The sequence below is a fragment of the Kogia breviceps genome, chromosome 1, assembly GCF_026419965.1.
Source record: "Kogia breviceps isolate mKogBre1 chromosome 1, mKogBre1 haplotype 1, whole genome shotgun sequence".
NCBI classification, from domain to species: domain Eukaryota; kingdom Metazoa; phylum Chordata; class Mammalia; order Artiodactyla; family Physeteridae; genus Kogia; species Kogia breviceps.
The window spans coordinates 86,384,802-86,405,003 of NC_081310.1; the positions used below are offsets into that span (position 1 = coordinate 86,384,802).

Below are 20,202 nucleotides of genomic sequence, written 5' to 3' on the forward strand. Positions count from 1 at the left end.
CTACTAACACTCACACAGGTAACCACTGACCTCTTCAGCAGTCTCATCTTCTTCTTCATCATCGGGCTGGTACTCTTCATCTGAGGAATCATCGTCTTCAAGGTGGATATCCACAAACTGAGGAGGCTACATAAGTACAATTATAGAAAAAAATAAAATAAGAGAAAACACGAATCATATGTATTTGGGAGATAAGGGGAAGAAAGCAGATCAGGAAAAAAAAATCCTAAGAGCACAACAAGCAGCTAAAGCAAGTAATAATAAGAGGCAGGAGTTAAAAAGATTTCTAGCATGAGAGTCAAACCTAAGACTAATGAAATGGAAAAAATCAAAGCTGGAATTTAAATAAATACATAGGTCCTAAAAAGTTAACAAATAGAAGCATTTTGAAACTGATGAAGTACTTCTGGAAAAGAATTAAAATTACCTGTTCCAAGTTTACCTTAATTTCATTGGCCTTCTTAATTGGTGAAATATTCCATGTTGGAATTACCTACCAACAAAGAATATAAATAGTTAAGTTCCCTTAACAAAAACATACTGTTTTTCATTTTTACTTCTTCTTTACCATCACAAGGAGCCATCAGACTAACATATAGCTGCAGTGATGTAGGGGTACTGATCTACACTGTCAAATATTTGTCAGAGCTTGGCAGAAGAAAAGGAGAGATGAATCTATTTCCATCATTAGCATCTCTGCCTTAAACCTAGTAAGTATCTGTATTACCCATAAATGGACAAAGTGTCTATACTGTCTACTTTATATTACAGCTTGGGTTCACATAGAATAATAAATATGAAAACTATTTGTAAACTACAATAGTATACAAACCTAGGATACTACAGGTGATAGCAGCCTTTTGCCATCAGTACTTCTTAATCAATTACATAAATCCACCATAAGTATGCCTCCAAAAAGCTAGCCATGAAAAGTTCTTAGGGAAGGATTTCAGGGTGAAGTGTCAAGTCGTACACAACTTCTTTTCAAATAGTCCAGGAAAAAACAATAGACAGACACAGAGAGAGTTAAAGCAAATATGGCAGAATTTTACATTGTTAAATCTAGATGGAATGTAGATTCACTGTAAAATTCTTTTCAACTTTTTCAGGATTTTAAAACAATAGAGGGGCTTCCCTGGTGGCGCAGTGGTTAAGAATCCGCCTGCCAATGCAGGGGACACAGGTTCGAGCCCTGCTCTGCGAAGATCCCACATGCCGCGAAGCAACAAAGCCTGTGCACCACAACTAGTGAGCATGCACTCTAGAACCTGCAAGCCACAACTACTGAGCCTGTGTGCCACAACTCCTGAAGCCCGCATGCCTAGAGCCCACGCCCTGCAATGAGAGAAGCCACCATAATGAGAAGCCCGCGCACCGCAAAGAAGAGTAGCCCCCCCCCCACTGCAACTAGAGAAAGCCTGTGCCTGTGCGCAGCAATGAAGACCCAATGCAGCCTAAAATAAATAAATTTTAAAAATAAAAAAATAAATAAAATAGAGTTGGTGGGGGGAAGTTTTTAAAGAATTCTTTAAAACCTCTTACGTACTCCTGACACAATACCATTGGAGTGCATAATTTCTTGACCATCTAACTGTGACCCAAACAAAATCATCATGAACAAAATCCAACAGACCATTAGGTTCTGTCTCTATAAGGAGCCTTAGGCCCTCCACATCTCCTCAGCCCTGCCATGTTGTGGCTACTTATTGTTTTAAAATCCTCTGTGGAGGATTCTTTATCTATTGTTTTAAAATCCTCTGTGGAGCCAGGCCCAATACAGGGTAAAGGGAATGATGTGATTCAGGTCCATACCTCTTCCCATGTTTGTTTCTATACCAATCAATTTTCCTACTGCCAAATCCATCAGGAAGGAGTCAGTCTATCAAGATTAAGAAGCAAGAGAAATGGACTCTAATCTTTGCTCTCCCACATAAACTATAGCCTTGGGTTGTCTACCTTCTCTGCAACTATATACATGGTTGGTAGACATAATCCAGAGCCTGATTTGGATCTCCTTGGGTTTTTTTAAATCAAATATGGAATTAATGTTAATTATATTCTATGTCAGGTAGACTCCATAGAACTTCTGTCTCACTGATGGCTTTCATCACAGCTAACACATGTTCATTTGTGATTACTTCCTGGAGAAAGATCAAATTTCACTTTATGCAACCAGGGTTAGTCACTTAGACAAATATATACAAATATATACATATATATATATATATGATGTGGCTGTCAAAAAAAGCCAGTGCATAGGGGAGCAGAATTTGCCACCCTAAAATGTATGTCTTTGGCATATTAAAAAAAAAAAAAAAAAGCCAATGCAACCTTAGGCTGCATTAAGGGAAATATGGAATCTGAACATTGAGGGAATATCCTAACTTTATCTTTTTATTTTATTTTTTTTTGGCTGCAGCATGCAGGATCTTAGCTCCCTGACAAGGGATTGAACCTGTACCCCTGCAGTGGAAGCTCAGAGTTTTAACCACTGGACTGCCAGGGAAGTCCCAACCTAACTTTAATCTATACTAGTTAAACCCTATCTGGAGCACTAGATCCACTTAAGGCATACTTTTAAAAAAGGATATGGACAAACTTGGCACATGCAGAAGAAAAGGATCAGAAGTACTCAAAGCCTTGTCACATGAAGACCAATAAAAAATTAGGGGACGTTTAGCAAGAAAAGAATGTTGTAAAAAAATATATTGGTGGGCTTCCCTGGTGGCGCAGTGGTTGAGAGCCCGCCTGCCAATGCAGGGGACGCGGGTTTGTGCCCCGGTCCGGAAGGATCCCACATGCTGCGGAGCGGCTGGGCCCGTGAGCCATGGCCGCCGAGCCTGCGCGCCCGGAGCTCCACAACGGGAGAGGCCACAATAGCGAGAGGCCATATATATATATATATATATATATATATATATATATATATATATATATATATATATATATATGTTTTCTTCAACTAGAGGAAAGGTCATGTGGAAAAGGAACAGACATTTCTTCTACAGGGCTGCAAGGAACAGAACCAGACAGACAAAAACTACACTATGCAGTCTGGGTCCATATGGTAAATCTTTCTTACTATCAGAGATAGAATGGACTCCCTTAGGACTATCACCTGCCTTGTCGCAGAAGGTAAGCACAAACTGGACAGGCGCTTGTTAAGCAGATAGAACACAGTGCCCAGCATCAAAGAGCTTGCTGTATCAGAATGCTTCAAAAGTCTTCAAGAGGTTCTCATACTTTAGTGTGCAAAATAATGTACTGTTGTGCTTTCAACAATGCATATTCCCAGGCCCTACCCATGGGTCCTGATTCCTGGGTCTGAGGTGAGCCCAAGAATGTGCATTTTTAATAAGCACTCTTGAGGAACCCCATACCAGGGTGATCTTGATGCAACTGGTCCCTGGAATACAATTTGAAATACACTACTTTAAACACTTCACCACATATCTCACAACATGAATAGAAAAACTGTCATCACTCATTGCTTTCAACTGCTCCAAGTGGTTATCTACCTAGCACTTCCAAAAAAGCAACTAAAATAAAAATAAAGTATAATAATGATTTCATATATTGCATCTCCACATGTCAATTTGCCTTTTACAAATATTTCTTGAAGGAGTCAAACCCAGATCATAATAAATATTTCCTATATTTTTTTCCCTACAAATAACCTGGAATTATATATTATTAACAAAGCTAAATAAACAATAAAGAAAAAACAGAACACCCACCACTCCTTTTTCCACCACTTCCTTCAGTTTAGAGCGTGTCATTTTGGGCTCCTAAGAAGGGAAAATGAGAAGAAAACAGTCAATAAAAATCATCAAGTGATTCTTGAGTTTGCCCCCAACTGCCAAATTATTTACAAACTGCCACGTGAGTTTGTAAACAACTCACTACACTTAGCCAGTTTACAGATAGTTCTGTTCCATGACATTGAAAGAACGATAACTACTCACAAACATTGGCATATCTTCCGTCTCACTGATGGCTGCTTTCATCATGGCAACTACATGTTCATTTGTGATTACTTCCTGGAGAAAGATGAAATTTCACTTTATGCAACAAAGATGTATCATCTAGATAATACTCATGTCTCTGTAACTCTGCTAGATATATGTAGAAGATAAACGAGAGCTAGATACCCAAATGGTTTCAGATTAGGGTAAAGCAAGGCAACTGAAAGCAGAGAAGGAACTTTTGGAGAGAAGCACACAGCTTCCAACAATGTAGCAATCAAATGGACCAATCTCATTAGCTGATACAAACAGGAATGGCTCAAAAAAAAAAAAAAATTCTCAGGTTAATAAACAGCAAAGGCTTTATAAATAGGTGTACTGCTACATAGCAAAGAAGAGTATTTGCACATGTGCAAAGGACTGTAACTGTTAACTGGGCATCTTTTAAGACACATTGACTCACAAGAGTAAATCCACTGTGAACATTATCATCTTCCATTATCTCTGAATATGCTAAACAATAAACAATCAAATCAGTGGAAGGAAGCAGAGTAACAGTTTACCTTCCCAATTAAGTTCTTTCACACGTGTTCACATTTCAAACTTGTGCTGAGTGCAAAGAGAAGACTACCTTGAAATGTAAAATATTTTGCCACAGGGAACTTACAAAATTAGTAATTCACACACCAAGACTAAAGAGTTTCCTGAGAATTTTTATTTGCTCCCGGTGAAAAGAGCTGCCCACAGCTGTCCTCGTCTTACTCACATAAAGGATGTTTCGCACGTTGACTGCTGTTAGGTTGTGCTGCTTGGCGCCGTCCTCTAAGGTGCGGTCAAGCATGTCATCCAGCTTCAGGTCACAAGCCAAAGTCCCTTCTTCTTGACCCTTTCCATCTCTTTTCCTCTTGGTACCCTTTTTCTTTTTTCGCCTTTTCTCGTTTTCTTCACTGTCTTGCTCTTCTGCAAATAAACCAAGAACATCACAAGAATCACCAAAGCAACTACTCCCGGAACTTAACCCAAAAAGCCAACAGTAAAAGAAAAATACAGCTGTCTGGCCCTGGAAATCAAAGAAGACTAAGATATAACAGCAGTGGTAAAGGCAGATGTGGTAGTACTGTTGTAGTAATAACACCTAACATTCACTAAATATTCCTTTTATGTCAGGCATTCTTCTATACACTTTATACATATTAATTCACTAACTCCTCATAACAACCCTATGAGGTAGAGACTATTATTTTTCCCACTGTACAGAGGAAGAAACTGAGGCAGAAAGATTAAGAAACTTTCCCAAGAGCTAATAATGACAAAGCCACGTTTTGAAGCCAAGCACTCTGGCTCTAGAACTCTTAATTATTACTCTATACTACCCAGATAATACATCAGAAACCCAGGTTTATGTCCCAGATCTATAACTTAACTGGGTTGCCTTGGCAATAGTCTTATTTTTTTCTTTTGTAAAATACAGATATCTTCCCATCAGGGATGCCATGCATATTAAGTGAAATAATATATATTAAAGTGCTTTATAACCAATGAAATATTATACAAATGTAATTTATCATTATATTATACTGAGTCTAGAAAAGAAAAAAACAAGGAGCAAATCAATAAAAATATCCACTCTGATTTAAAAAGGGGGGAGGGGATGAAGTACCTCTATTCTACAAGAAAGGAGCACATATATAACCAGATAAAAGGAAAAGCTTCTTGATTATTAGAATCTGGTAAGTCTTGAAGTAGATTATCACGCAACACCAAAATGAGGTTCTCATCTCTGATACTTTTTGGTCTGCTACCGTCTGAAAACAAGGGATTAGAGAAGATTAACATCAAGACAACCTTTTTGGTTTAAAAAGATTTTATGACCTTCAAGCTGCACCCTGCAATGTTTACTCAGTGAAAAATTATTAGTAATTTCAAACAATTGCTTTTGTACTTGTGAATATATATCAAGAATTCGATAAATGTTTGTAACTTTCAATCCAATCTTCTTCTTAAGGAAATAATTACACATGTAAAGACTAATCAAGTTATTCATTTCAACATTAATTATTTTAGCAAAAACATGGAAAACACCTAAATGTCGACTGAAGAAGAACACACAACCTAAAAGTTGCAAGTTATGTTTTATTCAGGGACCTTACTGAGGACTACAGCCTGGGAGACAGCCTCTCAGATAGCTCTGAGGAACTGCTCCAAAGAGGTTAGGGAGAAGCCAGGTTATACAGAAGTTTTCACTGGAAAAAAAAAAAAGACATGTAATTGAACATCAAAAGATTACTGCTAATCACAAAAAAATACATCTCAAGTTAATGATTTTAGTGCTTTTCTATGTAGAGGAAGATGCAAGAGTCTTGGCTCACTGAAGTTACTCCTTAGCTATGCATCTTAACTATCTAGGGCCAGTAACCTGTTTTTCTCCAACCTGAATTCCCCTCAGGGTGCACCCTTTGGGGTTGGGGCTGGCAGGCAACATTTATTGTTTACTGAAAAGGTAGGCAACATTTTTTGTATGCACAGCCAATATGAAAAAAATGGTTAAGTGAACACTGGGACACCATACACTGGACTGTAACTGACCCATTAACAAGTCTTTTTAAGCAACTGATGGGGGGGACAAGTTAAAAATGTCTACAAAGAGTTTTTAATGATATGGAAAAAATTTCGATAATGATTTTTAAGTAAAAAAAAAAAAAAAAGTAGAATTCAAACATACACATTTGTGTAACCTAAACAAAAAATGGGCTACCTTGAGGTACATCCCAACAAAGTGACAGATGCAAAAGAAATATAAAACTCTAGAATGCATCAGAAAAGTGACAAAGCTCTTTACTGATGGTCATTTGAGAAAGCAGCAAAAGGGGAATTACATAGCATAATACACAACAAAACTGTCTAAAAAACCTTTGTACACATATCTTTTCCCAAAGTCTCTCTTCTCACCTCATTTACCCCCTTTCTCCATAAACTCCAAAACTCTTCTCTCTGTTCACCACTCTTGAATCTCCTCTCTTTGCTCCTCCCTTCCCTCCTGCATCCTTTCTCATGTAGACCAATCTAGCCGGTTCTTGGTTTCTGCCATCCACCTTTCCCTCCTCATCTTACCAATACTTAAACAATGAACTGGTAGTTGCAGAGCAAAAAAAGGATTTCTGACATCCGAAGAAGTTTTGATTCAGCTTCATATTCATATCCTATCATGTTGTTGGTAACACTGTCAATTGCAAAACTGACCCGGGGAAAAATGTATGAAAGACACAAGTTAAAACTATTAATGTTATACCAGAAATAATAAAGTGTGTTATTAACTAAAAATTAACCTAAATAAATAAAATCTTCCTTACGAAATTTAGATCTACAGAATGTAACAAAAATTCATAGAAGTGAAGACCAAAAAAAGGAAATTTACAATGGAAGCAGCTAAAATTAATAAAATTTTAAAAATTAATAAAATTTTATACAGATAGTTGGTGAGGAATCAAATTGTCTTTTAAAACAGTGCTTCTCAAACTCTCTGTGGTGAAAAACTAGTCTTGTTTTTGACCAATCCACTGTAGACTCATACTTTTATAATGTAAGAATATAGTCATAATGTCAAATGTTACAATATTTCTAAAGTTTTATTCTCAGTTTCCATGAATTATTTTGTTTCAAACCAGTAACAAACAGTTTTCAAACTAGCATTGGTTTTCAGACCACACTTTGAGTAACACTGCTTTAAAATATACACTGAAAAAGATTCAATCCCCCCAAAAATACAATAAAGACAAACATAAAAAATAATTTTAAAGAATTGTGAAGAAAACTTATCACAAAATTAAAATGGAAATAACAAAATTCGTTGCAGAAAATACTTCTCAATAGAAAAAGCATTGGAGTTAGCATAATTCCCATTCAGAATGGCTATCTTAAAAACACATAATCAAAGTAATCACTGTGGGGTTACACCACCTCATTTAATTACATCCCCCTAAATCACATCACACTTATTTCTCCTCTGATTTCTGATTTTAAGGCTGACTTTAATAGGGAATGTGGGTCTATAAGGAAAACTGAACACATTCTAATACATTGCATGGACAATCCAAGAAAGAACAGATAATTCAATTACATCTTACTCTGTTTTAGAACTAATCTATTATCTTAATTTTAAAATACTAGGATACCACTGACCCTAAGAATTCTAAAGAACTGAAATTTAAAAATTAAAAAAAGGAAAACAGGGCTTCCCTGGTGGCGCAGTGGTTGAGAATCCGCCTGCCGATGCAGGGGATAAGGGTTCGTGCCCCGGTCCGGGAAGATCCCACATACCGCGGAGCGGCTGGGCCCGTGAGCCATGGCCGCTGAGCCTGCGCGTCCGGAGCCTGTGCCCCGCAACGGGAGAGGCCACAACAGTGAGAGGCCCGCGTACCACAAAAAAAAAAAAAAAAAAAAAAAAAAAAAGGAAAACAAAAACAACAAAAAAAGCACTTCCCTGGAGGTCCAGTGGTTAAGATTCCGTGCTTCCACTGCACGGGGCGCAGGTTCGATCCCTGGTCAGGGAACTAAGATCCCACATGCCGCAGTGGCCGGCCAAAAATAAATAAATAAATAAAATTTTTAAATTTTTAAAAATTTAAAAAAGGAAGCCACTCTATAAAAATCAGAATAGATTAAAGAAGAATATCTAATTTTTCCTTCTATGAGAAAGGTGGGATGTGGCTAAAAACAAGGTATTTGCTGAGAAGCACATTTAATGATGTAAGCAGTAAGTTGAAAGTAAATTTGCACTGTAAATGTACTGCAAAATGGATGATGTCTATAAAAACATGGGTGGGTTCAGTAATATCTAAATCACCAAAGTCACTTTGTTGTATGAAAATAGTTGCTTAACAGCCCTGTCAAAAACACACCCAAGACTTCTGGTTCTGGCCACAGCAATGTATTTTTTTTTTTTTTTTTTTTTCTGTGGTACGCGGGCCTCTCACCGCTGTGGCCTCCCCCGCTGCGGGGCACAGGCCCCGGACGCGCAGGCCCAGCGGCCACGGCTCACGGGCCCAGCCGCTCCGCGGCACGTGGGATCCTCCCGCACCGGGGCACGAACCCGTATCCCCCGCATCGGCAGGCGGACTCCCAACCACTGCGCCACCAGGGAAGCCCAGCAATGTATTTTTTTATCAGATGAAACCTTCCTGCCAAAAACAACTGTGGAACTATATAAAACTATAAAATTACATAAAAGCAGAATAAAATATATACAACAGTCTGAAGGCACTGGAGAACCCCTACAGAAATGATTTAAGGAGTTGTGATCCTTCAGAGAAGGGAAGCACATAAGGAGAATCCAAGCTGAAAGCAGTATTCTTGCTTTACTAAGAAACTAGAGATTTAGAGCTGCTGAAGCAGCTGAGATTGACGGATAAAATTCTGCAGAGGAGGAAACCAAGGAAAAATGAGCCCAAAAAGTCTCTGTTCAAACTCCTCCTAAAACTATGATTGAATCATCAGAAATTCCCAGGCGGTCCAGTGGTTAGGACTCTGCACTTCCACTGCAGGGGACATGGGTTCAATCCCTGGTTGGGTAACTAAGATCACACTCCACAAGTGTTGGGAAGACAGAGGTTGTAGTTGAAGTCTTGCAAAGGAGGAAAAGTCTTCATAAACACTATAGCTTTTTTAGAAATGTTGAAACCCCAGAAGAGCCACCCACTAGGAATATAGGCCACAATCTAGAAAGTTGAAACAAAGTAGACTTAATATAGCATAAAACCAACGCTTGGCAGAATTTAAGTGACCCTCCAAAATTATCTGCCTGCCTGAAGAAAACATAACCCTCTTTAGAGGAAGATAACAATACCAACGCCTCTAGAATTTTTCATCCACAATGTCCAGCATCCAATCAAAAATTATAGCAAGATGGGGCTTCCCTGGTGGCGCAGTGGTTGGGAGTCCGCATGCCGATGCAGGGGACACGAGTTCGTGTCCTGGTCCGGGAAGATCCCACATGCCATGGAGCAGCTAGGCCCGTGAGCCATGGTCGCTGAGCTTGCGCATCTGGAGCCTGTGCTCCACAACAGTGAGAGGCCCGCGTACCACAAAAAAAAAAAAAAAAAAAAAAAAAAGACTCTGCACTCCCAATGCAGGGGGCACAGGTTCGATCCCTGGTCAGGGAACTAAGATCCCATATGCCGTATGGCACGGCCTAAAAAATGGGGGAAAAAAAAGAAATCCCTAAAGAATCTACAAAAAAGTACATAAAGCTAATAAGTGAATTTATAGCAAAGTCACAAGATATACCAATATACCAAAATCTATATGTCTATAAATTAAATGTATAGAAATTTAGGAAGATCCCCCATGCCACGGAGCAACTAAACCTGTGCACCACGACTACTGAGCCCACGTGCCACAACTACTGAAGCCCACATGCCTACAGCCCATACTCCGCAACAAGAGAAGTCACTGCAATGAGAAGCCCACACGCAGCAACGAAGACCCAATGCAGACATAAATAAATAAATAAAATACAAATAAATTTATTTAAGAAAAAAAGAATTATATGTGGGGACTTCCCTGACGGTCCAATGGTTCAGACTCCACACTCCCAATGCAGGAGGCACTGGTTCGATCCATGGTCGGGGAACTAAAATCCCATATGCCACATGGGGTAGCCCAAAAAAAGAAAAGAAAAAAAAAGAACTACATGTGAAGGTTCATAGCAGCTTTAGTCATAACAGGCAAAAACCAGAAAGAACCCAAATGTCCATCAGCTGGTGAACAGATAAACAAATTGTGGTATATCTATACAATAGAATACTATTCAGCAATGAAGAACAAACACAAATTAATCTCAAAAGCATTACGCGAAGTGAAAGATACGGGATGCACACAATACTGTAAATCAACTATGCTTCAATAAAAATTTTAAAAGATACCAGATGCAAAAGGTTACATACATACCGTATAACACCTATATATAATATTGTAGAAAACACAAAACTGTTAATAAAATTGAGATCACTGGTTCCCAAAGGCTGAGAATGAAGGACTGCAAAGGGGAATGAGGGATTTTTTTTTTTTTTTTTTTTTTTTTTGTACGCGGGCTTCTCACTGTTGTGGCCTCTCCCATTGCGGAGCACAGGCTCCGGACACGCAGGCTCAGCGGCCATGGCTCACGGGCCTAGCCGCTCCGCAGCATGTGGGATCTTCCTGGACCGGGGCATGAACCCAAGTCCTCTGCATCAGCAGGCAGACTCTCAACCACTGCGCCACCAGGGAAGCCCCTGAGGGAACTTTTAGAGAGAGATGTTCCATATATTGATTGTAGTAGCAGTTACACAACTATATCCATTTTTCAAAACTCACTGAAAAAAATTTATTGTACGAAAATTATCTCAATAAATCTGACATTGAAAAATAATCAATGTAACTCTCCATGTTAACAGAATAAAGGAGGGAATTCCCTGGCAGTCCAGTGATTAGGACTCCGCATTTCCACTGCAGGGAGCACGAGGTCGATCCCTGGTCAGGGAAATAAGATCCTGAATGTCACACAACACGTCCAAAAAAAATAAAACAAAAATAAAGGAAAAAAAACATACAATTATCTTAATAGAGATTTTTAAAAAGCATTTGACCAAATTCAATGTGATAAAACTCAGAAAACTAGGAAAAAAATTTCCATAATCTGATAGAATATATCTATAAAAAGCCTACAATTATCATCACACATAATAAGGAATGCTGAACACCTTCCCACAAGTTCAGAAATAAGACATGGATGCCCACTATCACAACTCCTAACCTACATAGCAATGGAGGTCTATTATTTGCGATGAGAAAAAGTAATCACAAGTGTTCACTTTAAAACCATTTGTTAAGCTAAATAAAGAAGTCTTTATTCACTTGTCTGTATGTGTTATATTTCACCATAAAAATATAATGTTTCAGGCTTCCTTGGTGGCACAGTAGTTAAAAATCCACCTGCCAATTAAGCGGACATGGGTTCTACCCTGGTCCAGGAAGATCTCACATGCCACGGAGCAACTAAGCCTGTGCGCCACAACTACTGAGCCTGCGCTCTACAGCCCGAGAGCCACAACTACTGAGCCCTCGTCCCACAACTACTGAAACCCGCGCACCTAGAGCCCATACTCCGCAACAAGAGAAGCCACCGCAATGAGAAGCCCACACACCACAATGAAGAGCAGCCCTGCTTGTTGCAACTAGAGAAAGCTCGCACACAGCAACGAAGACCCAATGCAGCCCAAGACAAATAATAAATAAAATAAATTTAAAAGAAAAATATATATATATATATATAAAATGTTTCAAAAAAACTTTAAGGAGGCCTAATCCTATGACCTAGCAATTCCACACAAGAAAAATTAGGCATATATGTTCACCAAAAGATCTATAGTAGAATGTTCACAGCAGCACCATTCAGAGTAGCCTACAACTGCAAAGTATTCACTCATTAAGAGTTGAATTAATAAAGAAAATATAGAATATTCTAACAACAGAATGCTATATTGTAATGAAAATGAACAATCTACAAGTACATGCAACAATGTGGACCAACTTCATAAACATAATGTTGAGTGGGAAAAGGCAATCAAAAAACATATTCGTATTTCACATAAAGTACAAAACAGGTGAACTAATCTGTGCTGCTAGAAGTCAAGATAATGGTTACCCATGGGTGGGTGTCAGTAATAAATGAAAGGAAGGACTTCTGGGTACTGGTAATATTATTTCTTGATCTGGTTGCTGGTTACATGGGTGTATTCAATCTTTGAAAATTCAGTGAACTTGGATACCTTGGGATATGTGCAGCTTTCTGCATATTATACTTCAATAAAGAGGATTTTTTTTAAAGAAAAGAAAAGAAAGCCTACCCATTGGAATAAAGAGTCCACCATCCTCTATCTCCTCCTCAGCTTGGTGAGCTAGAGTCCTGAGTGGCTTTTCTTGAGGAGAGGCACAGACATCTGGCTGAGATGATTTCCTAGGCTGGGCTGCTGGTTTTGCAGAGTGACTGTCTGATGGTAATGAAGGCATCTCCCCTCCAGAATGCATTTGAGATTTTCCTGGAAGAATCACAAATATTGCTCCACACTTTGTCCATTCTCAATTATACTCTGTTGTAAAACTCAGCATCTTGTTATAAAGTCCTTTCTAGTTAGATAACTTCATTAATGATGCATTTACTATGTAGGCATTCCTCTCTCTTAAAGACAGTATCCTAAGAAAAATATTGAAATCAAAGCTCAGGTCCAACTTACTCATCTGTAATGTCAGGGAATTGAACTAGGTAATCGCTAAGGTCTTTCTAGTTCTAACATGCAGATTTCTTCCCTATGAAAAAATCATATCCATAATTGTAGGGTGGGGGGAGATATATTCCTGGTAACAAAGAGACATTTTATATAGATGACCATTAACACCACATTTAATCAACTATAAATGATATAAGACTTCCCTGGTGGCTCAGTGCTTAAGAATCCACCTGCCAATGCAGGGGACATGGGTTCGAGCCCTGGTCCAGGAAGATCCCACATGCTGCAGAGCAACTAGGCCCATGCGCCACAACTACTGAGCCTCCACTCTAGAGCCTACGAGCTACAACTACTGAGCCCGCACGCCACAATTACAGAAGCCCGTGCACCTAGAACCTGTGCTCCGCAACAAGAAAAGCCACCACAATGAGAAGCCCGTGCACGCAGCAAAGAGTAGACCCTGCTCTCTGCAACTAGAGAAAAGCCCACATGCAGCAACGAAGACCCAATGCAGCCAAAAATAAATAATTTTTTTTAAAGATATACATTATAAAATGTCCTGAACTTTCTGACTCCGTAAGATCAATCTCACAAAGCTTTAGAGTAAAAATCACCATAACATTATAAATCATGGTTATACAGTTCATTAGACAACTTTCTCCTTTCCTCACCTCAACTCTTTCTTGTTTGTTTGTTTGTTTTGGCTGAGCCGCATGGGTTGTGGGATCTTAGTTTCCCAACCAAGGATGTAACTCAGGGCCCCAGCAGTGAGAGTGCTGAGTCCTAACCACTGGACCACCAGGGAACTCCCTCCTCACCTCAACTCTTAGAGTGCTACCTTCCTTTCCATTTTTTGTGAGGGGCATTAAAAAGACAAAGAAACATTCATGCAATATCAAAAGCAAACATTAGAATCAAGCTGTCATAGGAACAAGAATACATACAGGCTTGTGTATACACAGAAGATCTATAGAATATACATAAGGCATTGTTAAATAGTGATTGCTTCTGAGAACTTGGAAAACAAGAGGACAAAGTGAAAGGGTGCCTAACTTTTCCCTGTGTACTTTCTGCATTTAGGAACTTTTTTTCCATGTTTGTGTATTACATAGTTGAAAAAAATTGTTTTTCAAAAAGAGATCGAATTATTTGTTACTGTGCCCCATTCAAAACAGATAATACTTTTTTAGACTGTTATCCCATCAACATTAGCAGTTTCAACTGGTAAACACAAGATTTTTAATTGGAGAACACTCTGTCAACAAAGAAAAAAAGCCTTTATTTTCAACTAAAGTATGAATGAATCCTTAATTCTATTTACTCTAAATCTTACTTCCTTTACTTCAGGAGCCCATGATTAATTCACAATGTCAAAAAGGCTAAAAGCTGTGCTTTTAATAGGGGCTGTAAAACGAGTTGAATTCTAAATCCAACAAATCAAAAGTTCCTCTCAGGGGGCTTCCCTGGTGGCGCAGTGGTTGAGAGTCTGCCTGCCAATGCAGGGGACACGGGTTCGAGCCCTGGTCTGGGAGGATCCCACATGCCGCGGAGCAACTGGGACCGTGAGCCACAACTACTGAGCCTGCGTGTCTGGAGCCTGTGCTCCGCAATGAGGGGCCACGACAGTGAGAGGCCCGCGCTCCGCGATGAAGAGTGGCCCCAGCTCGCCGCAACTGGAGAAAGCCCTCGCACAGAAACGAATACCCAACATAGACAAAAATAAATAAATTTATTTAAAAAAGAAAAAGTTCCTCTCAGGCAAATTTCTCATAAGAGGGAGGAACTTAGGGCTACCCTGGTGGCGCAGTGGTTGAGAGTTCGCCTGCCGATGCAGGGAACACGGGTTCGTGCCCCGGTTCGGGAAGATCCCACGTGCCGCAGAGCGGCTGGGCCCGTGAGCCATGGCCGCTGAGCCTGCGCGTCTGGAGCCTGTGCTCCGCAACGGGAGAGGCCACAACAGTGAGAGGCCCGCGTACCGCAAAAAAAAAAAAAAAAAAAAAAAAAAGAGGGAGGAACTTAAATCAATAGCACAGCAGAGCTTTCTCATTAATCAACAATCGTTAATAATTTTTAGAATGTCTAACATTTAAAAACTGAACTGATACAAATGATTTTTTTAAACAAACATACCAGAATCTTTACATCTAAGCAAAATACAGAAGTTCACTTTGGTAGGTAGAGCTTCCACTGATACTTTTTCCACCTCAAACAGTTGGAACTACTCCAAAACTGTCCCTACAGTTTATCAGCTGCACCATACTCTACAAGGAGAAAATATTCCTTCTCTCTGCAACCTTTTTTTCCTGATCCCATCTCATTGCTTCTCAATTTAATTCCCCTCCTACAGAACCCCCTAGGATCCCACTCTTCTTTTCCTTTTATCAATCTGCTAGATTCCAAAGACCTCAGAAAGAGAAGTCAAGAAGGGTAAGAGAGGGACTTCCCTCTCTTAACTTCTCAGTGGTTAAGAATCTGTCTTCCAAAGCAGGGGGACATGCGTTTGATCCCTGGTAGGGGAACTAAGATCCTACATGCCGCAGGGCAACTAAGCCCGCACGCTCTGGAGCCCACACGCCACAACGAAAGATCCCACATGCCTGCCGCAATGAAGATCCCGTGTGCAGCAACTAAGACCCGATGCAGCCAAATAAAGAAATAAAGAAGGGTAAGAGAGAAGTAAAAGCCTTATTCAGAGCACAGCTGTAACTTGTTTACTGCAAATTGATAACATGAAAATAATTAGCTGAAAACTGTAAAAACCAACTAATTTTAAGCTGAAATCTGCCTAAGTTATCATTTTTAGAAGGCAAAGAAAGGAAAAAAAGGCTTAAGTTGAAATCAGGGTCCATAAATCAATTTTAAAAGAACAATTAAAATTCTATGAGAATAAACACGAATATAGAGAAAGGTTTAATCACTAGCACCTGCAGTCTAGAAACATGATTTAACAGTATATATCAGTTGTAACACAATACTGATACTTCAAAATAACCTAGATGTTTTTCCTGTTTTTTCCCCCCACATAATCATAATAAAAAAACCAAAATGTCACTTAAAAGAAAGCAAAACAACGAAAAGAATATGCACTAAATTATAACAGTAACTACTCTGAGCAGTAAGATTATGGGTGATTTTTATTTTCTTCTTTCAACTTTTCAATATTTTCCAAAACATACATGTATGAATTTTCAATCTTCCTTCTTTCCTCCTTTCTGCTTTTTATGTGACATTTCTATTTGGCCGAAAAAAGTTACTTGGGGGGATAAAAGAAGTCATAATGTACTTCTTTTACTGGTATTACTTGTATATACAGCTAACTGAAGTACAAGGTGAGAGAATCAACGGGTAGTAGTATTACAGATAATCCTAAAAAATAAATGTTTATTTATCTACATTTGGGTATTTGTAAACTGACCATTGAAAATATCTCTAGATTCCACGCCTCAATAGGTGAGTGACTTGGAACCCCTACTTAATTTTACATTCCTTCTCTAGCACTTTAATCCTGCATTTTCCTCCATTTCCTCCTGTCTTCATATAACAAATACAAACTAGCCAAGGAAAAAGTTCTATAGTCTTGCCTCCCCCTCTAGCAATTTCCATTCTCACATGGCACAAATTATTACTGGGGCTTTCATCCCTCCCTCTTTAATGCCATCATTTGATTTCCTTTTTCCAAAAGACTCTCCTAAATCTACTCTCAAAGATCATCAACCTTTAAATGTAATATTTTCTCAGGCATCATTATATCTCCTTTGTCACTAAATTTTAAATGATGTATATCTGTTCTTAAAACTCTCCTCTCTCCTTGATTTCCACTATTACTTCTCCAGTTTTCCCTTCTCTGTCATCTTCTTCCATGCTCCTTTCCATGAAGAAGAACCACAATTAACACTTTTCTAGTCCTACCTCTTACCAACTGAGATTGAGAAAACTCCAATCTCAATTTTCTATTTTTCCTTGATGGCACCTCACACTCCATATATCTAAAGCTGAACTCATTTCAACCCCCTCAAATACCTTCCCCGTGAAGGCATGCTTCACCATCCCCCAGTCCAGTTATCTTAAATGGTATCAGTCTCTGAGTAATATTAATTCTTTCTTTGTAATGTCTCTGAGATATACCCTTTCTTCTCTATCCTACTGCCAACATCCTACACCAATACTTTATACAGTCTCCAGGGCATAACAGCATGGCTCTGCATAGTAATCTGGATCTATCCTTTCTATCTGAAGCCCTGCTACCCTCCCACACAAACAGCACTTCTATGTGTTTGCAGAAAATGCTATTCTGCCTCCACTCCTTCACCCCAATCCGTCCAATCCTATCAATCCAAGTTCTGATTTCAAAAATCCTAATTTCTTGTACCACACTAGCATTTAATCACATAGTATCTTAAACTGCTCCAAATGAATTATCCATAATTCATTTGGAGCAGTGTCTTGTCTTCCCAACTAGACTATAAGCTTTCTGAGGTCAGAACTATGCCTTCTGCTTTTTGTTAATTGGCTATAACCTTCAGGAAAAGCTGAAACACTTAAGTGTGAAAAACAAAGCCCTTCACAATCTAAACACAATCTACCACTCTGAAGATATCTCTCACTTACCTCTCCTGCCTCTGCCTCTGCTTCTGCTCAGACTGTTCTTGGCCTAAGATACTCCATGCCACCAGTCCATCAAACCACAACTGATCCTTCAAGTCCTAAGCGTTACGTCACCTCTGTAGAGCCTTACCAAATGCCGCAGGCAGCAGTCTCTCCCTTTAAGCCACTGCCCCTCCTCAAGCCCCACTTCATAAATACTCACCAAATCACAAAAGGCCATACATAGTTCATCCCTCCAGAAATGATGAAAAGATAAGAGAAAGGAAAGAAAAGGATACAGAAGATGATCCAGGAAATGGCAGGGGAGAAGAAAGTTTCCACCCATTCATAACGTTCAACACTGACCCTACAAGCACCACACCTCCAATTCCATAGCAAATCAGCATCCTCTTTCAGAAACGCTATTTTGTAAAGGCACTGCAGAGAGTGCAATGACAACAGCAAAGGCAATGGCAAGCTGGTACTGACAAGGAAAATGTAACCTAAGACCTTCCATATCTTACCTCCTTCTTCCTTGAATTCTTCACTAGGATCTCCTGAAAAAGGTTCCTTTGCAATAAGATGATCACCTCTGTCTTCTTGAGCAAGTGACCCAGGCCTGAGTGTAATTTTCTTCCCTCTCCTTGAACTAGTGGCCTGGAGTTTTCCTTTACCAATGTGTATATTTAGGGGCTGGGAAGACTCCAAGGAAGGTAGGGTAATTCCCTGAGAGATGGCCACATCGACAGCTTCTACAACTGGTAAATTTGTGTCTTGGGTGAGCATCCCAGAGCTCAAAGATGGGTCCTCCATACCAAGCTGATTTCCTGCATCCTGCACAGACTGCACTTCAAGGCCAGCTGCTCTGCCATAACTTGGACCCCAGGACACTGACACTGACCCCAGGTCTTTAACTTGGTCAGATTCTGGTTTAACAGCTGACTCTAGGTCTAAGTCATCTTCCTCCTGGTTGCCCTGATGCTGTGGGGACTCTGTCAATGTAGTTCTTCTCTTCTTACAGGGCAACATTTTGCAAGTCCCACTTCTGTTCCATCCTGAAAGGATAAAGGCAAGTTCTTATCACCTTCCTATTAATTAATGATAATAACATTTCCTCAAATCTTTTCACTTATTCATGTTCAATCATGAACACGGTACTTTACACCAAATGCACAATGTCCCATTAGATGGCAGGTGAGAGACAATGTTAGACTGCCTGAGTTCAAATCCTAACTCTATTACTGATTAGTGTGTTATCTTGGTTGAGTGACTTAACCTCTCCAAACTTCGGTTTCCTCAACTGTAAAAAATAATAATTGTTCTCACATCATGGAGTTGTTTTAAGAATTAAATAGTAAGTGATTAGTGTTAGTTATTATTATTACCATCAGGGAGGCAAAATAACGTGATGCTGAAAGCAAACTGTGGAGTCAAACTGTCTGGATTTGTTTCCCAAGTAAGCTTCTCTCCAGCTCTGTGACCCTGCATAAGTTACTTAAACTGAATCTCAGTTTCTTCAGCTATAAAATGAAATAAAAATAGCACCTACATCATTAGATAGTAATTTCTTAGATCAATAAATGTTTGCTATTGTTGCTTTCATAAACAGGTATTTCCATTAACAGAAACAATCCAAAAGCAAAGTGTGGTTGTTTAAAAAGGTTAGATTATATTAAAAGAAATTTTGTGTTGAAAACAAGAAAGAGATTCCTAACTGTTCTCTATACTATGTTACTTCTGGACTCTTGGTTTCAATCCCAATTATCACATTTTAATGGCAACACTAACCTAAAATGGACGGTATCTTCTCTTACGTTTGCATAGCAGCTATTTGCAAACCTCTTTTTTCATACTTACCACTTTTATGATTGCTTCTTGTCTCCTACCCACCACCCTGCCCCAAAACAATGTGCTTTTTGAGGGAAAGGACTCTTTCCAGCTAGTACGCCTAGTACTCAGCAGTATCTGCCCTATTGTAGATAATAAATGTTCCTCGAACGAATGAATGGAAGAGTGTGTGAACTTCCTATTCTGTGCTTATTCGATGCAGCTTGGATCAAGAGCATTATATGAAAACTGACTGCATCTTTCTACCCCCAAAAAACTTTATTCTCAATACAAAAGGTTCAAGAATAGAATAATCTGCCTCCTGTTACAGTGAGTTCTTCATCACTGGCAATGTTGAAGCAAGGCCTGAACACCCATCTACCAGGGGACTAGATGAGAGCGTGGACTAGAGGACTGCAAAATAAAGTTATTTCTAAGAGTCTCAACTATAAGGTTAGTTTTAAACCTCCTTAATTCAGTTTCTCCAGGACACTAGGAGAGATTCCCCCACCCATGCCAAATCAACTGATGTCCTTATCTTGATAATTAAAGTTCAATAAACA

At 39.2% G+C, this 20,202-nt stretch overlaps 1 protein-coding gene across 7 annotated transcripts in view; it reads right to left on the minus strand.

Moving 5' to 3' along the window:
• The window catches only part of GON4L (gon-4 like), an 86,155-nt gene that overhangs the window by 62,640 nt on the left and 3,313 nt on the right, over positions 1-20,202 (minus strand). For 5 of the 7 annotated variants that reach the window (XM_067037879.1, XM_067037888.1, XM_067037894.1 and 2 more), the window contains exons 2-8: positions 18,337-18,867; positions 12,848-13,039; positions 4,732-4,925; positions 3,966-4,040; positions 3,738-3,788; positions 443-493; positions 31-126 (exon numbers count right to left, since the gene is read on the minus strand). In XM_067037879.1, the coding sequence (XP_066893980.1) occupies positions 31-126; positions 443-493; positions 3,738-3,788; positions 3,966-4,040; positions 4,732-4,925; positions 12,848-13,039; positions 18,337-18,841 (1,164 nt within the window). In that variant the 5' untranslated portion in view covers positions 18,842-18,867. The remainder of the gene's footprint in view (positions 1-30; positions 127-442; positions 494-3,737; positions 3,789-3,965; positions 4,041-4,731; positions 4,926-12,847; positions 13,040-18,336; positions 18,868-20,202) is intronic. The other 2 variants (XM_067037913.1, XM_067037920.1) reach the window with 1 other exon arrangement.